The sequence below is a fragment of the Ooceraea biroi genome, chromosome 11 (genome assembly GCF_003672135.1).
Source record: "Ooceraea biroi isolate clonal line C1 chromosome 11, Obir_v5.4, whole genome shotgun sequence".
Taxonomy (NCBI): Eukaryota; Metazoa; Arthropoda; class Insecta; order Hymenoptera; family Formicidae; genus Ooceraea; species Ooceraea biroi.
In genome coordinates this window covers 12,617,618-12,641,640 of record NC_039516.1, presented here as the reverse complement: position 1 = coordinate 12,641,640, position 24,023 = coordinate 12,617,618, and the positions used below count along the sequence as shown (strand labels likewise).

Sequence of the window (24,023 nt, the reverse complement as noted above, 5' to 3'; positions counted from 1 at the left end):
TTGGTTTCCCGTGACTCGATGCTGATGGAGAACACGAAGAAGTCTGCTCAAGGGCTTCGAACAAATGAAATGGAACAGTGGGATCGAGATAGCTGGAGCAAGGACGATAGCGAACTTTATGGCGCGATATTTCGCCACGGTCAGGAGTTCATTCTTCGTTACCAGTGAACAAGAGTAATCGGAGCTCTCTTCCTTGCTGCCGTTATCCTTTTCCATCTTATCTCTCTCTTTTTCAATATCCTGTTCCATACTTGCCAGTTATCTTCTGTCACTTATGTTTCACCGGGCTTATTATAAAACACTTATCTAGATCCACATATATAATTATCATAATTTAAACTTGGAAATATTACTTATCAACTAAATTATGTCCAGCACATCCTCCGTTTGTATCGAAATAGCAACCAAGTCCGACGATATAATTCGGCGCATTTTGAGAATTTAAATTCTAAAAATGTAAGAATTTATTTGACAGTGTGTTGCGCGTTTACGTGTTAAATCAAGCGAGAGAGTAAGAAAGCCATCACGCGAATTCGATGATGGACAGAGAATAGGCTTAAAAAATTGAAGCTCAATCTCCGATTGGATCGTATCATGCTCATCGTAGGGACAAGTTCGCGAGATGAGGAAAAAAGACAACGTGAGGGCACAATCGGCTCCGTTTCCCAACCGTCCTGATATCCCGCTCCGCCCTCGCGTATCCTCGCGCATCCTCGCGCATCCTCGCGTTTCTATTCGCGGGAAAAGTTCTTCTCCGGGTCGGAATTGCGCACGCTTTTTCGAAAGGTCGGATATTATCGCCCTACTCGACGTTCGTGCTTCGAGAGAGCGCTCTCGAAACGCGTCCTCCTCTTCCGGCCTCTCTCACTCCCTCGCTGCCCTCTTTATTCTCTTCTCGGTTCCCTGCTCCTCCTCTTCCTCCTACTCCCTTCCTTTTTTTTATTATCGGCCGACGCTCGACGTCGAAATGATTTTTCGGGGCTTTGCGTTTCCATGACGATGGTACAGAACAGTGCGCGGGATTAATACCGTCCGCCTGCAGCCTAGTCCGTAATCGGGGAGAGGGAAAAATCGCCGCCTCGCCACCTGCTGACCCTCTTTGTCGGTGCCGGGAGAGTCGGCGGGTTGGACGATAATTGGCGGATTTGCGAAATTATACACGACGACGGAGCTGCATCTCGTCTCGTCGAGATGTCTTATCAGGTATCCAGTGCGAGTGAAATTAATAGAAAATTAATTGGCACCTGTGATAAGCGTGTCGCGAATTGAACGGAACTTTTAAATGTGTTCCGGTGGACGCATTCGCAAAACTGATTAAAATTAAAAGTCACTTACTCTCAGCTGTCACAATCTCATAAACTCATGCTGAAATAGTATTCTCTTCGAAGAAAGATCAATTGCAAACTAATCTGGTTGATAAAATTTACCATATTATCCGATATTAACGTTAATAGAATATTAATAATAATAATAATTCTAAAGAGAGGCGAGGCAGAGACAAATATGCACGGAAGCGAGGCATTTCCAGAGGCGAATCGGTTAATGCGACTATATCGAGGCGGTGGCGAGTCATTAGCGTGGCGATGCGTTTCCAATACGCTCACTCCTGATTGCGCCGAAAAAGGGGACGAAAAACGGGTGCGAGAGAGTGGAAGCCGCCACGATGACGTCGATGCTGGGTGGGAGATCGGGCGATATTATATAGTTAACTCCGATAAACGCGACGAAGCGTTGCGGCACGAAGCGAGATAAGGCATTTCGCGTGCGAACGCGCCCGTATGCTGCCTTAATTCGCGCGGACGCGCGGATGAACGGGTATGTTTCATTCCGCGTATCGGCTTCCATTCCATATTTTCGGCGGACGGACGCGCGCAAGCCACGCAAAAAGCGCCGCTGATTTTTTATCGCCGTTTGAGGAATCGCGCGCCCGAGTGGCAATTACGGGATATTTCCATTAACGCTGCGATACCACTCGGAGAGTAAAAATTTCAGGGAACTAAATTTTTTTTAATCTGCAAATGGGAAACTCTAATAGACTTCAATATCCGTGGTCCGTTATTCCGTCCGGTCTATATCTACTTACTTAGAAAAATATATATATATTTACGACAACAAAAAAATGCGTCTAAGTGAAGAATATATTTTTCTCAATAGAAAACAGCTGGCTTTGGATACTTTTATGACTCGTTGAGGTGGCACGATTTTTTTCGCGTAGGTTTAAGCAGAACGAATCGATACAACATGACAAAACGCAGTACCTTCTCATTATCACGTCGTTAGGGTAGTTTACCCCTGTGAAGTTGGCCCCCCAACTTTTAAATTTGAAAAACCGATAACAAACGATGGCTCGAAGCAATCAATAAGGAATATCGATCATTGCTGAAGAACGAAACATGGACCGTGGTCGAGCGAAAAGAAGCACAAAAACTTCTAGGTACGAAGTGGGTATTCAAGATCAAGTCAGGAGAAGATGGCACGACAAACTATAAAGCAAGACTAGTAATCCAAGGAAATACACAGAAAAAGGGCGTAGACTATGAAGAAACCTACTCACCAGTAGCACACCAGCGTTCGGAACAAACTTCACGCGTATCGACGTGATGAAGATTGGTCAAATTTCATCACTTTATTAATTCTTTGTTCAATAGATATCGTACGTGCTGTTAAACTCGTAAGACGTCCAATTTACGAATCGGCAATAGATTAATACGGATGACGAATGCCAGCTGATTGATCGTACAGGTTCGAGATACAACGTAATAAAGTAAGTACAGTATTTAAAAGATGGCGGATTATAATCGAAGTGTGGCTGCATGCAGAACATTTATTTGTGAAAGTAAACGAAAGCTAACATAGATATAGAATCCTACTAAAACCCACTTTCTGACGGGATGGAGTATACTAGAAGTATTCTCTCCTAGGTAATTATAGATACAATAATGTGTACATGTATATGTATGAATATGTGATATCTTATATACCGCACTATTAATAAATTATTATAATGTATTGCACATGGTAAGTATTATCAGAATGCTCGTGGGTATTGAGATGTCAGCTGTTTATCGAAAGCACGTATTTCGCGCAAATTATTACCTTCGAATTGATCAGGAACTGATCAAAGACAGGAATTATGGATTATCGTTTCATTGCTGTAATTACAGATTATAATTATTCTTCGATAATGCCTGATGAATGGGAATATATCGCATCTTGAATTTTTTACCGATACTAATGTAATTTACCACTTTTGAGAGCATGGAAAATGGAATCGCCAGATCGAGCAATTCTGACAAAAATCGGAATAAATATACCTCAATAGTTTAGTAATTATTAATTTGAGATCAAGATAATGCAAAAGAATGTTAAGCGTTTTAATGCGTTTTATAGTGCGTTCAATATTTCGCAATTCTGAAATGGTTATTTTATTTTTTTTTGCATAGATATTTGAGATAAGTAACGATATAAGTGATCTCTTTGTGCATCATTGCTGAAACGCAATTATTTTGGAGAATTAAAAATTATAAATGCATAATTACTTAAAAATAAAAATACAATTAATTTTTGCATGTGACGGTTCATAACATATCGATGTGATATCTGTATCAAAGTAGACGTTTTACGAGATCTACTTATTTGAAATAAGAATTGAAGCACACGTACACAATGACGGATTAAAATACTATTATCTAATTTTTTCTGATTTTAGGAAAGGAAAGAAAGTACGTACGTCGAAAGTGTCGTTCGATGTATCGATTAACGTATCCGAGAGTGTCTGAGCGGGAGTCGGGAGTCGCGATGATTTCTCGTACGCGTTTTATTTTCTGGGGCAATTGTGAAAGATCTGGAGCGATCTGGATTCAAATTTGACGTTTCTTAACTGACCTTTCGAGTTATTTGATAGTGACGTAATTATAGAAGTGTCAGAATCAAATTTACCGCGACTTCCACAATTGAAATACAAATACTCAAATCTAAATTTAAATATTTTTATTTAACCTAGAAATAAAATTGGAAACATTTGATTAAATATTAGATCAGGCCTAGACAAACGCCTGCTCGCGAGCAGTCTTGAAGGCGCGAGGAGTGGGGACACGTCCACGTTGTGGACGAAAATTTAGCTAATAATTAATAAAAATAATAATTACTCACATATGTAATTCTCAAGCGTGCGTGTGTCGGTAGGGGAGCGCTTCTCCTATGCCGAATTAGGTGGGTATGATGGGGTACCCAGACCTGTATTAGATAGATACAAATAAATTAGATATAAATATCGTACTTCATCAAAAAATGAAATAACATATTAACATTCAGTGAATTTATTTAATGAATTTTTCAATTGAACGACCAAGAACTTGAGTGACTGTGCATCACTTTTCACCGCACGAAACATGTCATCAGGCACCGTGCATAAGAATCGAGCATATATCAACATCATTCTTTTTAAGACTTCGTAACTGAAATGTTTTAATCTTTAACAAATATACTCCTCTCCCCCCCCCCCCACACACACAATGTACGTCGAGATCTTACCTGTCTATCCCTCGAATTATATAATAATCCGCGTGTGTCGCGCGAGCCGACGGAGGAAGAGGGTGGCACGACTGGAGAACGGAGGTGTAGCAGGGGGAGGGAAGGATGGGGACTGGAACGGGGCAGAGCGTATGGTAATGGCGCGTAATACGATCTGATTGCATTTATGATGAATGGGGGTCGCGGCGCGGCGACGCGAAGGGAGCGGGGGCGGGGGAGAGGGGAGGGCGGACGGACCGACGCGTGTCGAGTCGGGCGGGCAGGCGGGCGGTCGGAAATTCTGCTTGCGGTTTAATGACAGCGCCAGCGCTCGCGCTTGCTCGCTATCGTTCAGCGCTCTCCCTCGCGCTTCGTTCGTTCGTTCGTTCGTTCGCTCCCTTTCGTCCCGCCGCTGCCGCGGCCTCGTCGATCCGCACACCCTCCGGGGACTCTCCACGTGTCGAACTGCCCGCACGCATGCACGCACGCACGCACGCACGCACGCACGCACGCACGCATGACAGCGCTCGACCGACCGTGTTTGCCTCAATTTGCGCGACGAACCGCGCGCGAGCACACTGCAGGTCCGCAACGCGCGAATTCGAAGGAAAAGCTCGTGCCTTTGAGCACGGATTTATACGGGGAATTACTCGGAGAGAAAAACGCGCGCGCGAGAGATACAAAAACATGAAATATATAAAAAGATTATCGTGAATTATTGCTAAAAGCAGATCAACACATGTGTACTTTTACTTACCTAGCGTTCAGCCATCTTGGAAAATAATTTTGTTGAATTTTTGTCAAATTTCAGACCGATATTTCTATAAATACTCGCCTGCGTGACTTTTCCTAAGTATTCCTCGAGCTTCCCCATTTGAGGTTTACCTTTAGACCACTTTAGACGCAACGATGCGTGCCTGCGATAACGATTTTACGAGCCGCACGCACCCGAGGACACGCGACCGTGATATCGCGTGAGCGCCATACTGCGCATTTGAATCTGTTCCCATCGTCCGATCGCGATTCGCGAACGCGCGATGTCACGGCCGGATATAGGGATATCGTGACGAATCGTGCCCAGCGCTCGCCAGGGAAATTTCTCCCCCCCCCCCCCCCCCAGCGAGTCGGGGGCGCATGAATGATGATTCCCGCGTCGGTTATCGCGGGCTTGCGGCGCGCTAAGAAAAGCAGGCACGCATAAACGCAATAATTTTCACACCACGTGTAGCGTATTCTGAGTAAAATTTAACCGAGAAAAACCGGAATTATTACATTATCTGTTTATTATTGCTACATTTAGCCTTTTCGATTGTTATTATTATTATTATTATGGAACTATGCTGAAAAGTTAGTTAATTAATAAGTTAATAAAGTTAATTTCATGCACATTCAAAATCTAACCTATATATGGCTTTAAGATTTTGTTAATATTTCCATGATATCTCGTAGCAAGGAATGAGCTTAGTAAAAAATATTAGTTTTTTTTGAAAAGGTTTTAGAAATTTTACGAAATAATAATCGGTTTTCTCATAGGTAGAGCAACAACGATCTCGGACGATTTGTGGCAACTTTTCGTCATAACAACAATAATGGTAAGCTTTTCAATATTCCGCGACAAGAATTGATTTATCTTCGAGTTAAGCTCTTTGTTGCTTGGAAAACAAGCAACTTCTCTGCTTTTACAGAGTTAAATAGTTTTTCCAGCATTATACCAGCATCGGATCGGTGGTACGTGGACACGCTGCACGTAGTCGCGCTGTGCGCGTACGAGTGTGCGGTGAACCAAGGTATCCCGGTATCCCCAGAGAGTGATCGAGTGGATTGCCTTGACGCGCGCAACTCTCCACACCTGAAAGTCACCTCCAAACTTCCCTTCTCTGGTTTCTGCTATCTCTCTCTCTCTACCCGCTGAACTCTGCTCGGTCTTCCTTCGTGTCCACCTCCATCCCCCTTTACCGGCAACCTTTGTCTTTCTATGTGTCCACTCCCGACAGCGAGGAACGAGCGCTCTTGGACAGGAAGATAAGTGATCGTCGAAATTGCTCTGGCTCGGCAAGAAGCTACCACACAGTCTCGGAAGAAATGTCATCCGATATCGCACCAGCACACCGCTTCGGCTACCTGCGAGAATGCAGGGTGCTTCCTCCCTGCATACGTACATGTAGATGTTCAATGGACATCTAGCTTTCGAATTACAAGTAATAAGCAATGCTTAAAACTAAAATTGTAAAGCGTAAATTTTCGAGAACAAACTTCGAATCATGCGAAGAAACGCGACTTTTTCCATATGAATTTTATTCTCACCGATTCTTAAAGCGATAGAAATATATTAATTGTAGAAATGATTTTTGTTGGAATTAAAAACTCGTGATTATGATGATTTTTTTCTGGTTTTGCCAAAGTAAGTTTGATAAATTCAAAGCTAGCAATAATGGAATCTGAATAATTTTTTTTTTCAGAATAGGACAGGGAACGTCGATTTCGATATGAACGTCTACTTTTTGCCATTGAAGCTTACGTCGCCACGGTTATAGTCGATTATTTATGGCCTTTTAATGCCACGCGTGCATCGAGCGTGGCGATCACGGCATGGTAGGTCTCAATAAGAACGGCAAACAAAAAAAAGTGACCGCATGAATGAATCCTTTGAATTGGCGTGAACTGTGAATGGGGGAGGAACTTTGCCCGCAGTTCTCGCGGGGGTGATGAGGGTGAAAATAAACTCACCACGCGCTCGTTGCGCATAAGGCAGTACTTTTATCGCGAAATGCCGTTGAAGCGCGAAGGCGTTGATAACGTGAAGTCGTCAGCTTTGTTCATTACATTGCTCTTGTATGCAGGAAATGAATACATCTCAATAAGATAGATTACGTAGATATTCACCTCTGCAAAAATTAATTTTAGCTTATAAGTCATAAAATTGAGACGTAGAGTTGATAAATTAGTTATTAAATAATTAATAAAATAGTTAACAAAAGAAGCCGCAGAGAATGTTAGTTTATGTAATTGAATGGGAATGAGATATGTTATAATTTATATATTTGTAGAAAAATTTGTGGAATGAATACATTGCGGATTCTAAGATCTACACAAAACAATCTACGTAGCTTACGATCTAGGAGAATTTTGGAACGACGTAGGTATCGCAAGATAAACATATAAGGAAGTTGCATGTATAATTTACATTGCAGTTAATCATTCTACAATAACAAATGCATTTTACTCAAAAACTTATAGAAATAGTTGCAGTCACGGGGAGCTAGGGGGGAATTATTATGTCGATACAAATTTATAGTATCACTAACAATCTCATCAATGACGAATGTATCGTTAAACATATCTCGCAGCAATCGGCGAAATTATAGCAAACCCTCGGTTTTATTCGATAGAAGATCGATGATTCAGCGATCCGTTGATCAATGCTAATAAATAAAAGCTAAAATTGGCAGTACACTGACACCCTCAATGCACATGCGATGAGATAATGAGCAATAAACTTCAATAAAAAAAAATAAATTGACTCCTTGATAAGAATACTGCAATCTAATGGACACCTCTTCCCCTTATTTATTCGCAAAGGTTTCGCCAGATACGCGTGTGTCGGGCCTCAATTGCCCACTTGCACTGCGACGTTAACCCTCTTTCGCTCAATTCATCCATTAAATCGAAGATACACCGTATCGCAATGTAATATTTACAAGAATGTTTCTATACTTAAATAGATAAATGTACGTAACAATCAGAGATGAGTTTCAATGCCTCGAAATTGCAAAACGCCAATAATAACACCGTATTGCATTGTGAGTTTAAGAATTCAAAGAATTCATAACATTTTTCGGTAAAATACGAGTCGAGTATGATATATGTATATACATATATATGCATATATTAAATTACGATGTGTCATGCTTATGTGTCTTAAAAATATCGTTAACCCGGGAACTGGAATTGAAAAGACCCGGGGAAACCGTTCTGGAACTGGAACTGGAAACCCCCGCCTCCTTCTTGGCAGAAAAAGTGGAACATCGAATTGGGATCCATATCTGAGAAGATATGAAACATGAATAAAACATTTTGCAACACACGATGGCCAGATATAGAAAATAAAAAATATCAACCTCCAAAATCAGCATCGGTATCGTCCAGATCGTGTCCGCGATCGTAGCGAGACCGCTTTTTGGGATCCGACAGAATGCCGTAAGCCTCGCCGACTTCCTTGAATTTCTTCTCTTGTTCTCTCTTTTCCCCCTCGCTCGCGTTAGCATGACGATCTATAAAACGGATGCAACTATAGTACAGCGTTATAATTACTTGTTGTCCGACAATTCTGTATTTGTTCCTTACCTGGATGGTGGTCTAGAGCGCGTTTCCTGTACGCCTTTTTGATATCTTCAAGCGATGCGTTCTTGTCAATTCCCAAGATCTTGTAATAATCTTTCCTCTTGGATTTTCTTAGCATCAGTTTCGCTTTTGCGAGTAACCGTTTCGTTTCTACGAAGATTGCGAGATAGGAAAACGTAAGTCGAAGCTCATGCGATACGTCATTCTCTATGCTGACATATTAAAATTGATACATACATGAGATTCGTTTATTACCTCGATTATTTTTATCCATTTTACACGCTTTCTCGAGATCCCGTACCGCTTCCTCGAATTCCTCGAGTTCCATGTAAATAGACGCCCTCTTGAGAAGAGCCTTCATGTAATTTTCGTTGAGCGTCAGAGCTTCCGTGCATTCCGTTACGGACTCGCTTAACTTACCTAACTAAAAAATAAAGAGTATCAAAAGTAATTGCGGATTAATCTTCCAAATGCATTCGCATGATAATGACAACCTCATTTCCAAAGGTGCATACATAAATAATTATACTGTGCATACGAGAGTAACGTTTATACATTTATAGAAATGTCAATTTTAAAAGCATAAAGCTTGAAACGATACCTTCGCTGCCACCGTTGCTTTATTAAAGTGCAATTTAGCATTAGTCATGATATTGCGCGGGTCGATGGTCAGAGCTTCGTTATAAAGATTATACGCTTCTTGATACTGTTCCCTTTTGTATGCCGCATTGCCCTCTTCTTTCTTTTTTTTCAGACATTTTGCTCTCTACGACAGAAAAAAGGTATATGTAAAACATCACTACATCACAAATTAATAATATATAAAGAAATTATTCTCGATTCTTCCTTCCACGCACCTTATATATTTCTAATGCTTTGGCGTGATCGGGGGCGAGTCGCAGTACTTGTTGAAAATGTGTGAAAGCCCTGTCGATGTCATCTTGGAAGTACAAACACATTCCACGGATGTATATAGCGTCGGCATTTTGTTTGTCGATGTGCAAAGCATCACTGAAGCAAGATAAATGTATAGATAGTTTATCATATACATTATACCAGGGTGTGTAGAATATGTCTGTAATTTAGTAGAGTAACTTCTTACTTTGCAATATCTTGAGCTTCCTGATACCTTCCCAACAGAGCTAAACACTCTGCTTTGGTCAGTTTGAAACACGTACCGGATGTGCTTACGTCGCAACAGCGATCCATGCAATATACAACCTGCAAAGAATAAAATAGAGCAATTATGTAATCCGTAGTTTGGCACGAAGTAATTTTTATCATGGCGAAACCTTTACCTTACGATAATCTTTTGCTTCGTAAGCAGCCTCCGCATCCTTGAGAAACCTTTGTACATAAGTTAAATCTTTTTGTTCCGCCGCTACAGACTCATTATTAGGATCGAATTCCAGCAGCTGTTTTAATTTAGTTTCGGCTTCCACGATGTCGCCCAAGATCAAGCAGCACTTGATTACTCTTACGTATGCCTAAGAATAATTGTGTATAAGAGGTATATTGATCAAGTCCAATCTAGATATGATTAGCAAGCTTTTTGTTTAGAAAATGATCGTCATACTTTGGAGAACTTTGGCTCTAATTCAATGCATTTTTTAGCATCCGCTAACGCATCCCGATATTGTCCAAGCATCATGTAACATGCTGTTCTGTTGCCATAATAACGCGATACATTAGGACACAACTCTGAAAAGTTTTTATTATTATTAGACGAGAAAAATTGCAACACCTGTAGGAGCTGGTGGATTAATAGACAATTATTAATATAATTAATAGACAGTGGTGGACGGATAACAGGAAAGATCCTTCAATCCTGCTACAAAAATACATTCTATGTAATATATTTACCAATAACTTCATTGTAGCCAACCAGTGCCTTTTTGTATTGCTTCTGTGAATAATAGTGATTAGCCATTTCTTTCTTCGATTCGGCCAATCTAGAAGATAAATATAAATGATATGATAAGACTGATTAGTTTATGATTCTCACTGTGAACAATGCATAGTCAACTTGCTGTACTATGAATGAATTGCATGATGTAATGAACACATGCATAAAGGACAAAGTATGATGACACAATAAATCTATTGTTTAAAGCAGCTATTTACAGAAACGTTCTACGCGAGCACGACGCAAGCGAATTATAATTGGACCTTATGTTTCGTTAGCGTATCGCAAGTGCGCTAATGAAGTGCAAATTACACAAAAGCGTATGTACATGGACCAAAAGCGTACATGGTTGAATATTCGAAAAGATTACTCACTCTTGGACATTTTCCGGTGCGACGTCCGTCGCGACGTTGGGAATCACGTTGCTCGAGTCAGGCGACGCCATGGTTTCCTTTGCTAACCTGGACGTTAACGAACGATGGGCAAAGTACCATGCACCGTAAGAACGCAGGTAACCTTTCGCTTGACACCGATGGACTAGAAAACGGTAGACCTCCAACCCAGAACACGTAATGAGCAAGAGTGAGTGCTTCCTTCTCCCTCTTGCTTATGTCAAGGTATAGATAAATATCTAGATAGAGCACACGAAAGTTGTCATCCTTCTATTGGTGAGGACAAAATATGGCGAAACCATATTTGCTAGCCAATCAACTTGCCAGACGACACTTCTTCAGTATCATCGATATTAATCGATACCACTTCTACGTTACCGATCGAGGAACAGAGGTGTGACGTCACGCGTCGGCCGCACCGCGATGCGTATCGGGAAATACGAAACTGCCATCTTGAATGGCATGGCTCGGTTACACAGTGTGTGGTGAGGAAGTCATGCGAGTTATAAAGCGAAGGCAACGCTGGTATTGTGTTTCGTCGGAATCCGCGTGAAACTTGGCAACAATTATAGCGCGGGACGACCGCTTTTTCTGCCGCAATGGAGGCGGTGAAGGCGTTCAACGCGGAGGTAAGCTACACTTGGAGGAGCCCTTCGCTTGTACGCGCACGTCTCTTAGAGGTCACCGTCGTAGGGACAGCTCTCCCTCTTTGCACCTCGCTCTCGGCATGGCTCGTCCTATGTCTTTCGTTTTATTTTGCCTGATCTCACGCAAAAGAAATGCACTTACGCGAGAGAGGAATGCATTGCCGCCTCCGAATTTTTTTTCTCACGCGCTCCGTGAATTCCCTTCGCTAAACGAAATTCAACTCACCGAGACTGGCCGAGAGAGACCGCGTTAGTGATACGCTACACGATCAGTTTCTCGCAGCTTCGAGGCTACTTTCGAAGCTACTTTTTGAAGGACACTTATTAATTATTAATTTTGACCGAATAATTAAGCTTACTCTCGTTGAATGAACTTAGCTTTCTTTTCCACTCGTTGCACTCGGTGATTAAATTCTGATGCAAACAATGTTTTTACTTATTTATTTTTAATGTTTGGATGTGAGACTGCATGGATTGCATGTGATATAAGTGCAGCAATACTGCATTAATGTTTAGTTCCTATTGGAGTATGCGCTGCATTTATATTTTATATTATTGTTATACTAAAAACAGAAATGTAAACGATAGTTATACAGATGAAATTTTTATAGTTTTTAACAAATATATCATTTTCTAAGGGAATACTATTAATAATGATTTGATTGTAGCTCTCTGCTCTCTATGAGGTTAAACCACCTATCTCAAAAGCTAAAATGAATTCGCTTACACGGGGAGCCATAAAAGCAATAAAATTCTACAAGCACGTTGTACAAAGTGTGGAAAAATTTATTCAAAAAGTAAGTACATTTGTACACAAAATTCTTTACCTTTTTCTCTATCATATTAATGTACTTATACGTTCAATAACTTTTTTTGTTCAGTGCAAGCCAGAATACAAAGTACCAGGGTTGTATGTAATAGATTCGATTGTCAGACAATCTCGGCATCAGTTTGGGATGGAGAAGGATGTGTTCGCTCCAAGATTTGCGAAGAACATGCAGAATACATTTCTGAATCTTTTGAAATGCCCGCAGGAAGATAAGAGCAAAGTTATACGTGTACTGAATCTTTGGCAGAAGAACGCAGTTTTCCCACCAGAAGTTATTCAACCGCTTTTTGATTTAGCAGATCCCAATCATCCGATACACAAGGAGCAACCAGTAAATAGTAATGGTAAATATGTTATAAAACAATTCACTTGAAAAGTATATATTTTTAAAACTAGTAAACGCTGACAGTATGCTTGAGGAATATTTGTGTGCTTAAAACTGTGTTGATATTACCAGGTACACTAAACGCATCCGGAAATAATATAAGTAACATGAGCGCAGTCTCCAAGACACCTCCATCGGCGATTAAGAATGCGGCAAAGGATCAGAAACTATTTCAATCTGGGAAAACAATTGATCCGGCATGGCTTGCACAAACGAAGATGGAAGCAGCAAATATAGTCAATGCAAATAAACTTTTGGTAATATACGTTATAAACAATCACGTTATACATTTATCGCCGTTTAATCGAAATAAAATTACCTAATTTTCCTTTAAACTTTTAGGGTCAATCGAATTCCGGTCAAGTGGATCCTGCTTTTCTGGATCAATTACAACATTTACAGCAATTACTTTTGAAAAATCAGGAGGCTTCTAATGAACCAAAGAGTTCCGTCAAGTTTGATAAGAAGTTATTAGATTTCGACTACGGTGAGGAAGAAGATGACGATGTGGTCGTGACGAATTCACCAAATACAGCCACCTCGGCTAATACTCAACACAATGCGGTGTCCACGAGTAGCAGTTTAGAGAGCCTGGGATTGCTGCTTGCAAATCCAGAAGTACGTACCGCGCATCAAGAATCAATTGCGTTACTAAACTTTATACGATACATTATCATTACATTATAACATTTTATCTCGAAGGTCCTGAGACAATTGCAGACTCTGCAACAAACTATGCAAAGCAACGCCTCGTCGCAACACGAGATGGAAGAAAAAATGCGTAAATTGCAGCAGATGAAGCAGCAGGAGGAAGAATTTGATAAGCATTTAGCACAAACTGTTCCTGTAAGTTACACGAGCTATTCTCAACACTTTTTCCCCAAATTTATGAAATCACGAGCAATTGGCATCACAATTTTCCCTTCTATTTCAGAATCTTCCATTTGCATCTGAATGCGAATTAAAACCTTCTGACATTTTAAAGCCGAATACGCAAAATTATGCACCGAGTGTGAATAGCAATGTGATACAAGATATGAGTCAACCGCCACCTGGCTATCCACCAGCTCTGCCATACACGTCGCAATCTTTGTCAGGTATCAGGCAAATTAATCAGTCGGCGCACCAAAATCAAAAGAGTCCATTGCTCGACGAACGTCAAGAAACTCAAGATTACTCCGGGTAAGTGCACCACAATTTAATTAATGTTAGGTTATATCATTTTTCACTCTTTCCTTAACAAATATGTTTTGCAGAAATGGCGCTAGACGTGATAGTAGCAGTGTAGAAATTGTGAATTGCGAGAACACGAGTTCGCAAAGCAGATCACCGGAACGTTATCGGCATCATAGTCGATCGCGATCGCCACGACACAGAGACAGGGACAGAGACCGGGATAGGGATAGAAAGTCTCGGTCCAGAAGTAGGTCCAGGCGAAGAAGGTATTTTATCTCAATGAACGTTGCTTTAAATTAATTAATGAAGATAAAGATTTAATTACTAATCTATATATTGGATTGTAATAAAAGTTCGTAGCGTTATTTTAATGAACTACATATGCGCCGTCTTTTTTTTTATTCAAAAATAATTAAACAACGCTACGGACTTCTGTTACAACCCAATATTTACCACAATATTTTATGTTATATAGATCTCGTTCAAGGGACAGAGGCCGTGATAGGAAACGCGATGATAGTCGGGAAAAGATGACGGAAGAAGAGCGAGAGAAAGAAAGAGAGCGACGCAAACGCGGTTTGCCACCGATAATTAGAGATAAATTAAGTGGTACGTCGTCCTTAAGATGAACAGGTCCCAACGTGTTTCTTGTAAATCAAAGAAACGGTAAAGGTTAAAATACGTGCAATTTTGCAGTTTGTAGTACAACACTCTGGGTTGGACACTTGTCGAAACTCGTACATCAGGAAGAATTGTCCGACACGTTTGGGGAATTGGGCGACATCGTTAGTATTGATTTGATCTCGCCGAGAGGTTGTGCTTTTATATGTATGAATAGAAGGCAAGATGCATATCGAGCGCTTACGAAACTGAAAAATCACAAGATGCAAGGCAAAGCTATCACGGTAAATATTATAGTAATTGTATACAGTCCCTCTTTTCTTCTAGAATAATTAAACTATTTTGAAATATGATATAATATCTGTTTATTTCGATTACAGTTAGCATGGGCGCCTGGTAAAGGTGTAAAAGGCAAAGAATGGAAAGATTATTGGGAAGTAGAGTTGGGCGTCAGTTACATCCCCTGGAATAAATTGACCACTATTACTGATCGAGAGCTAGAACTGTTAGAAGAAGGCGGAATGATAGACGAAGATACATTGCCGCCGCACTTAAAAGGTATGTTTCTTCAGTTTTGGTGTATTCAAAACCCTCATCCAATGATTCGTTTCGCTTTACGCTTACATATTTTATTATAATTCACATACAATTTACATACAATTTGTATAAATGTTTTTCGATTAAGTAGATAATTTTTTCTAAAGTGCAAGTACAATTAGTTACGTATCTAGTTCTTACGATACGTAACTTGAACCAACTTGCGAGATTAAAAGTAAGATCAGAGTAATTGAGCTGATCTGAAACTATAATTTCAGGTTAGTCAAGCAGACTCCGAACAATTTTAATTTGATAAAAATATTTAAAAAATTCTCTTTTTATCAAATTTTTTCCATCAATATTTCTTTCAAATAATTATGTAGTTATTAAGTATAAAATAATTTTATAAAATAATTAACGCTTCCATTAAATAGTTAATATTTATATGCTTTTTATTTTATGTACAGGCAAATTAAAGCACACTGGTACGAGCGCGGATGTGTTGCAACAACAGTTGCAGTTGCAGCAACAAGCACTGGTTGCCGCCGCAACTGCTGGTGCTCCGATTCCTACTTTAACTGATGGTATCGTGAACGTTATACAAACGTCGGCCAATTCGCAGCAGCAGCAGCAACAACAGCAACAATTGGTCGATACCAGTCAACCACCACCTATTAGACCACCGACGTCGGCTGCACTACTGCCACCTCCGAACACTCAGTTACAGATGATGCCGCCAGCGTTCACGATGCCTGGAGTACCACGTGAGCTTACAATGTTTATCAATGCACTGTTGCCAAGTTCAGCTTTTTCATATCCATGAATTATAAAAATAAAGTAAGAATCTAAGATTTAAATTCAAAGTGAGAATCTAAATTCTCTAAAAAGAATAAATTATTCTGTATAAAGAACATAAAAAATAAGATTGGTTTGTCAAAAATCATGAAAAAATATAGACTAAGATAGTTTTTTGAAAGATATATTTGCAAATCTGACAAAAATTTTTTGAACTTCTTTTTCTTCTCTTATCTCTTTTTATTTACACATTTTCGTTAACATATCAATGATTTTTACTCTTAACATTGATATTTGATATATCGCTTTTTCTAAAATGCAAGTACAATTAGTTACGTATCATGTTCTTACGATAAGTAACTTGAACCAACTTGCGAGATAAAAATCAGAGTAATCGAGCTGATCTGAAACTATAATTTCAGATTAGTCAAGCAAATTTCGAACATCAACTCTGAACATCACAATGTTCAATAGTTTTTGTTTTTCTTTTAAGATAATATATTATTACAGATATACAATATAAATCAATAATGATATATATCATTTCAAAATATGTAGATTAAATACACGCGCGCGCATAACTCTAAATATAATAAAAAGAGATTATATTAAAAATAGAGATATAATAATATCCGACTAATGTCCAGTTTATTAAAATATAAGTGCATTGAAAAGTAATGATAATTTTCATAATTCTTAGAGAATATACTTTATAAATCTCAGACATCATGAATGTTATGCAGGAATGATTAGTCACATGGGCCTACAAATGACACATGGATTAATGCCAAATGTACCAATCGGAGTTCCACCACCTAACATGCAGAGCTTGTTAGGACCACCCGGCATGATGCAGACCATGTTGACACCCTCGGTCAATTCGCCATTTGGAGCCGGTGTTGGCGTAGGTTTACTAACGCAAATTCCACTGCCCGCACCTGCGGCGCCTTCAGATAAGCCGAACTCTACGGGTATGTACAATCCCTTAGAAATGTGATATAGTCTATATTATTAATAATAATATATTATTTTCGACAATGATGAAACAGTCCAACTTGTCAATAATCATGTATCATTTTTTACAACTATGTTCGAAGCATTTTGTGATATTTGTGATATTCCTATATAGGTATGCCGCACAACGTCCCACCAATCGGAGTACCGCCGCCTACGACGGAGACGAGTATGCCGAACTTGCCGATGTTACGACAACCTTACGGAGTCGGTCCGGCGCCGCCGATGCAGATGCAACTACCTCAGCAACAGCATCATTCGGACGACATGGATGTGGAGATGGAAGACGCGATGCCGCAAAGTCTAAGCAGCAACGTACCCAAGGACAAGCAGCCGAACCTTAGTGACCAACTGATCGCGGCGATGAATATAAGTGTTGCCGATGGCCGCCTGGAAAACGATCCGGCTCGTGAATACAAGGAACGTGAGCGCGAACGAGAGAACAGGGAACGAAGAGATCGGGGTGATCGGGGTGATCGGGATCGCGGAGATCGCATGGACATGAACGACTGCAGGATGGATCGTGGTAGAGATAGAGGAAGGGGACGAGATCGTGGCGGCCGGGACAGGCGGCGAGACAACCGCGATGGTCGTGATAGAGAGAGGGACGAGAGACGCGACAGGGATAATCGGGAGACTCGAGAGAACCGGGAGAGTAATACCAGGCATTCGGAGGGACCTGGTGCACCGAATCAAAACGTCCAGGAGGGCGATAGTATGAAGAAGGAAGGCAAGCTCAGTCTAGCCGATCGACTGCGACAATTGGCGGATGGGACATTGCCGTTGGACGACCGGATGGACAGAAGTATGCGCGGTAGTCGAGCCGAACGCAATAACGAGCGAAATGACAGAACTTTCGAAGAAAGTCCTGGAGGTGGAGCAGGAGGAAGTGGAGGACGGCGACCACCTGGTGATATGCCAGTCTCGTTAATGGACTTGCCCAAATATGGCGGAGTATTGCCTCCCGATCGTGCCGACTTTCCGCGAGGACCAGATTATCGTGCTGGACCACAGGACACACGAGAATTCCCACAGCGTGGTTTAACTGATCGGCCAGACCGACAGAATTTCCCACCACGCGGTGGTCCGAGAGGTTCGCAGATGGAGGACTTTCTAGAGATCCCTAGGATGCAACCCGGTATGTTTCCAGAAGACTATGAAGGCAGATTAGGCCACAATGGACCGCGGCCCGACGATTTTCCGCCGGGCAGACTGGGTCCAGCTCGGGAAGAATTTGAGCGACCAGAAGTGCGCGCTCGTAGACCACCTGTGGATGAATACGAGCGTGATCGTTTCGAATATGAGATGAGACGTGACGGATTCGATCCACGAATGCAGGATGGTTTTGACCCTCGCGGGCACAACGAGCGATCCGACTTCGATCCTCGCAGAAGGGAGTACTTCGGCGGTCCGATGGAACCTGTGTTTGGAATACCACCGATGATGGGCCCGAAAGGACCGAGAGGACCAGTTGGACCCGATGGATTTGGACCACGCGGATCTAGAGGACCTGGTAAGACACGATTTTCGTATTATCTTTATGATTGCTTGATATGGTTTTCTGAATTCTGCTTATATATATGATTATCGATACTTGATTATGGTGTTTTGATACTGTGTGTGGATCATATTCTTTTAACAGACAATTTTTCTTAATAAAAATATCAATATTTTTATTTCGGTAAAAGATAATTGGAGATAAAATAACATAATATTTAATACCGCGTTAATTAATTAGCTAAATCAATCGTTAATCAATTAGTTAAATTTTGTAGATATTCTTGATTTATTATTTCTTTTTAGCTGTTCCCTAATAAAACATAAATTCACTTAGAAAAGATCTCAAGAATTTTATATTTCTTGTTATATAAATGTATAATAATATCTGTGATACATAAAATATTTTTTACACACTAAATATTCTGCATGCACTACATATTTCAAATGCTTATTTCTTATGTCTCATAAACTTCTTACAGATTTTTTTGCATGCTTATATACTAATTATACAACTACATAACTATATCCATGTCAAATGGCAATCGAATATATGTACCTGACTGAAAGTACACGTGAAAGCTCCGCGAATAGTAGCTCATTTATTGAATCTCTATCTGCGATATTTCTATTTGAAAAATACATGACACGAGGGTGATATAGTGTGCGAACGAAGATCGATCCTATTAACTACAGTGACGCGAATGTGATTGCGTTTATGCTACGTGCGAGTGTCACCTTGCCGCGTCTTTTGCAGGTCCTCTGATGTTCCACCCGCGGGGTATAGGTCCGAGAGGCATGAGGCCAGGGATGAGGCCGCCATTTGCGCCTCGAGGCCCACCGTTTGATCCCAGAGAAGCAGACTCGTTCTTCCGGCCGCCATTCGACGACATGCGTGGTCGTCCAGGACCGCATATTAGACCGCCGTTCGGTCCAATGGGACCACCAGCAATGCTCGGCCCGGACGGACCATGGAGGAATCAAGAGGGTGGTGGAGCACCGTCTGCGTCATGGTCTGGACAGGAATCAGATGGACACGGACAACGCGAGAATCATCTGCCGAGGGATAAGCAGAAACTTGTGAAGCATCAAGATTACAAAAATATGACTGAACGAGAAAATCGCAATCGCAATCGCAAATCCAGATGGGGCAATGTTAGTCCTCCGACAGACGATACGGATGAAATGCCATCGGAAGGGACCGAGAATAAGACGAGAACTTCGGACGATGGAGAACTCGAAGCGAAAGGTAGCCTCGTTGACGCTTCATCAGCAGCCGATCAGCAGAATCTCCTGACGCAGAGGGAACAAGATGATTCGGCGAGACACGAGCAGGATGTACTGCACAGGGAGAATGAAATGACGAGTATACCAAACGACGAGGGCAGCGGTGAAGCCAGTTACAGGAATGACGAAGGTCAGGCCAATCCGTACGGACAAATCGGCACGGACCATTTCTCCAGCGACAATTTAGCGCTAAAGCAGCAGGGTGAAGAGGAACAGTGTTGTGAATACGAAGCACCCATTCCAGCTGAGGATTCAGCGCAGCAAAGTGCGGTACAATCGGTCGAACAAATAGGACACGTCAGTGAGAACCATAGTAAACAACCAGTGGAACAGCAAGCGGATTCGTTATAAAGAGAGAAAGAAAAAACGAAACGAAGGAAAAGCTCGATATTGGGAAAATTACCAAAGTAAAGTATAGAGAATCTTCAGGCAGATTCGTGTAAAATATCGTTTAAATCGATACGATGTACATAGAGTCATGCTGCAGAAAAAGGGCGAGCGAGCGAGCGAACGAACGAACGAACGAGAGAGAGAGAGAGAGAGAGAGAATGAGAACGAATCGATTTTATGGATTCAGAGTTATCGTACTTTGGAGTGGTGAGGGAGCCGTTGGGTCCAGTGAGTTGTTTTGAGTATCTTTCAGTCGTCAGAGTATTCAATTGTTGACTCGTGTAAGTCTCAAGATTTCTTCCCAACTGAAATCTGCTGCTTAGATAAATGCTGTGATAGTGAACACAGGACCTGTTTATCCGAGTAAATGTATATATACAGAGGATTATTTTCCAAGTTTTAATCGAAATTTTTACCGTAATCTGCTTTCCGGTTTTTTATTTTTCATTTTCGATGACGAATCGCAGCATAGAGTAATATGTATATATACATATATGGGCATATTCGATTGAATTCCATTATTGCCATCTGTACGAAATGTCAGTCAATTCTTTTGTAGCCTTATTAAGGACTTTCCTGTAGTTAATTTCGAATTGTCTATCGGGTACTGTGCAGCATGAGTATCTTAACTCATGCCCGTTAGGTAAAGATTTATTTATTAAATTGTAAATACTTTTATATTTTCGTAGCATGACAAATGAAAATGAATATAATGTGCTGATTGCCATTGCTCAATCAAAGAATGAAAAAGAATAAATATTTTATATATAACGTCTTTAATAACAAAAGAAACATGGCCTTGTTATTCCGATGCGCGCGTAGTTCCCATTCACGACAAAATGAAACTAAATCCGCACGTGTATAATATATACGGATGATATTTCTAAGCAGAAAAACATGTATATAACTCAGTGCAGAATATTTGTTTCTTTTTTTTCTTAATTAATCTCTCATTAATCGTGAGAAATTGTGCGCGTTTTAACGGATTCGTTACATCCGAGTAATTCAAATAACTTGTTTGATATTGACACAAATGACAAATTTATTCCATGATTTGCATGATGAGATTGAAGGCAATTCGTTTAAATAAAAGAATAGGAGTGATTGCGAAGCGAAAAATACGGCGGATTTCGCGCTTCCACTATCTTATACACAAACAACACGTACAGACAACTTGGTTCCTGTGTTCACGTACGCACGTATTGCACGGCGCAGCGATGGAAGACACGTGCTTGCGCTCAAACTGAGTGACAAGTGCAAGGTACTGTTCATAATTACTTTCACATACCATTAGTCAAGGAATGTGACTAAGATGATGTTAAGAGAGCCACTACTTGGCCGCGACATCGGCCCGCACCACTCCAGGACGAAGCCCGTGCATATACCACATGCATATACCACATTTAATTAATTATTGTGTAATTTTAACGATTAGAATAATTGCTAACAATTAAGAAATGGAATTGTATTAACGAACAACTTCCAAAGTTGAGATGTCCAGTTGTCAATTATTGGACTCGTCAACTGAACCGATTCTTTGATTCTGAAACGTAACATTAGATATTCACTTTTGCGCCTTTAACGATAAATGAAAACTGGATTGTTAAGAAGTAATCGCGATAGACTTTCTAAAGAGTCGTTAAAACGAAAAATGAAGCATCATTTTATCGTCTATATAACGACAATGTCTGATATTTTCTCGTTAGAGTGCATGTATACCTTTTCTTTTGCTTCGAGCTTAGTTTACTATAAGTTTCATTTTATTATCGTGTATTCATATAAGCGAATTTTATGAACACAGAGCAATTGTATTTAAGAGCGTATACTTAACGAACATAAATACAAATTGACGAAATGTTCTTTTCTGTTTCACTAGTAACATGCCGGTACTTATCGTCATTTTCAAGATATGATATTGATATTTTGTTAGGAAAAGTTTCGTAATATCTTGATACATGTATCGTAATACATAGCAGTACTGTAAAATGTATTATGCAGACAACAAATGTACTAGCACTTGGTTATATCCATAACATGTATACTTGTTTTCTCGATTAACTTTGTTACATACTTACAACAGTTCATCTATCATAAAACAATTTCGAGATTTACAAGTGAAGAATTATTATGATAGAACATTGTTATCTAATGTATGGTTTATGATTTCGCTTCCAATACATGTATACATTAATGGTACATTAATCGCAAGCTTGAAAGGTATAAATCAAAACGAGCAAACTTGGAGTGGTGCGCGGCACTACATTCTAGGACTCTTTGTGCGTATATTAGAACTAAATAATTACAAATTTTTAAGTTGACAAATGTCAGTTGAGAAATGTGCAATTTTCGAGTAAATTGTTTTATTATATTCTCGATATTGCTTCTGCAGAGAGTAACTGAATCCTAGAATATTTTAATTCTTTTAAAAAATATTTATATACATCAATTCACATCAAGTTACTTTGCAATATGAAATGCTCTTTCCTCAGTTGATTAAATTCTTTAATTTTACGATATATCTAAAGTAATATGAAGGTAACAGAAGGAAATTATACATATTGATAATGATCGCTAACATCCTTACATCCAGAATGTTCAATATAATGATATAGGAAATATATAATATTTGCATATGTTTTTAATTAATTCCTTATTTACTTTAAAGAAAATTTAAGAATTTTACAATTTTTTCCTTCAAGACAAATTGCCTGAAAAATTTCATAAATTTTAGTATTCAATAATTCTCACTATTCCATTGTAGAATATTGTATTGAATTTACATGTTGTTTATTTATTCACATAGAGTAATTTGTGTCTACTAAATTTGTATATACGGAATTTGAATTATTAAATTAACCAAATATAATAATTATATAACAAATATGATATTTTTGTCATCGTTCTAAGTTATATTTCATAGGAAATAATCGAGATGATCTTCAATATGTCTTCCAGGAATTTTCAATGCTAAGCGCATTGATGATTATTTTAATATAATAAAAGTAATTAATTTTTTTAACAAAGATATAAAATAATAAAGCATTCAATATAATAATTTCAAGAAGACAATTTATGAAATTTTTCATTTATATACAAACTTTTCATTTTCTAAATAAAATTCCAAGAGGCAACTAATCGATTGAATAATGTCATAAAATTATGTTTTATTGCAAAAGAGTTTCAACTCATTTTAATATCTTTATTAGGAATCTATGTTAGCATTGTTATCGATACTCAGGTATCTAGGAAATAGTCATTAATATTATTTAATTGAATAAGAGAGCATGCATGCAAAAAAGATATGTATAAAGATAAATTGTATACAGAGTGGTTCAGAAAAGCTGGAAAAAGAAGAAAAAATCTTTGATAAACGATTGCGATTTTTTCTTTAGAAAAATTTAATTAACTATCTGATTATGGAGTTGTAATTAATTATTCATTTTCACTCCATCTTTTCGGGATCATCTTGTATAATAAATATACAAATAGTAACGAGAAACTGCAGGTGTATAAATAGGTAAGTATGAACAATTTACAATATTTACTTTTGTGATATTAATTGCACAAGAAATTAATAAGGTAATACACGGATCTGTTTAAACTGTTACATCAATGATGTGTTAACATTTGTCTACTACTTTAGATTATAAAATACGTGAAGATAACTCACAATTCATAAGCAAAATGGCACGTT

At 39.5% G+C, this 24,023-nt stretch overlaps 2 protein-coding genes and 1 long non-coding RNA gene across 3 annotated transcripts; 1 reads left to right on the top strand and 2 right to left on the bottom strand.

The window, feature by feature from the left end:
* Window positions 1-3,428: 3,428 nt before the first annotated feature.
* Window positions 3,429-5,595, bottom strand: LOC109610719. The gene is made up of 2 exons (XR_002192998.1): window positions 5,270-5,595; window positions 3,429-4,236 (listed from the first exon to the last, which is right to left on the bottom strand). It is a non-coding gene; the product is annotated as an uncharacterized LOC109610719 (long non-coding RNA).
* Window positions 5,596-7,534: 1,939 nt separating this feature from the next.
* Window positions 7,535-11,204, bottom strand: LOC105275298 (dnaJ homolog subfamily C member 7). The gene is made up of 11 exons (XM_011332037.3): window positions 11,134-11,204; window positions 10,717-10,805; window positions 10,430-10,554; window positions 10,152-10,340; window positions 9,956-10,074; window positions 9,711-9,864; window positions 9,455-9,619; window positions 9,109-9,277; window positions 8,857-9,003; window positions 8,631-8,783; window positions 7,535-8,555 (listed from the first exon to the last, which is right to left on the bottom strand). The coding sequence occupies exons 1-11, from the start codon at window positions 11,202-11,204 to the stop codon at window positions 8,443-8,445; spliced, it is 1,494 nt and encodes a 497-aa protein (XP_011330339.1). The 3' UTR covers window positions 7,535-8,442.
* A 546-nt stretch (window positions 11,205-11,750) lies between these two features.
* On the top strand, window positions 11,751-22,964 carry LOC105275299 (splicing factor, arginine/serine-rich 15). Its single transcript, XM_011332038.3, has 15 exons — window positions 11,751-11,780; window positions 12,467-12,595; window positions 12,680-12,971; window positions 13,085-13,269; window positions 13,355-13,630; window positions 13,715-13,858; window positions 13,947-14,194; window positions 14,269-14,454; window positions 14,664-14,797; window positions 14,885-15,093; window positions 15,190-15,367; window positions 15,814-16,110; window positions 16,885-17,112; window positions 17,271-18,668; window positions 19,410-22,964. The coding sequence occupies exons 1-15, from the start codon at window positions 11,751-11,753 to the stop codon at window positions 20,288-20,290; spliced, it is 4,815 nt and encodes a 1,604-aa protein (XP_011330340.1). The 3' UTR covers window positions 20,291-22,964.
* The last annotated feature ends 1,059 nt before the right edge of the window (window positions 22,965-24,023 follow it).

What these genes read in the sequence shown, in the direction of transcription:
- LOC105275298 (XM_011332037.3), bottom strand. Translation starts at nt 11,204, where the DNA reads ATGGCGTCGCCTGACTCGAGCAACGTGATTCCCAACGTCGCGACGGAC. An exon ending in AAGCATTAGAAATATATAAG is followed by an intron (nt 9,620 to 9,710) that starts GTGCGTGGAAGG and finishes TTTCTGTCGTAG; the next exon opens with AGAGCAAAATGTCTGAAAAA. An exon ending in CGCTCTAGACCACCATCCAG is followed by an intron (nt 8,784 to 8,856) that starts GTAAGGAACAAA and finishes TCCGTTTTATAG; the next exon opens with ATCGTCATGCTAACGCGAGC.
- LOC105275299 (XM_011332038.3), top strand. Translation starts at nt 11,751, where the DNA reads ATGGAGGCGGTGAAGGCGTTCAACGCGGAG. An exon ending in AGTAGGTCCAGGCGAAGAAG is followed by an intron (nt 14,455 to 14,663) that starts GTATTTTATCTC and finishes TATGTTATATAG; the next exon opens with ATCTCGTTCAAGGGACAGAG. An exon ending in ATTGCCGCCGCACTTAAAAG is followed by an intron (nt 15,368 to 15,813) that starts GTATGTTTCTTC and finishes TTTTATGTACAG; the next exon opens with GCAAATTAAAGCACACTGGT.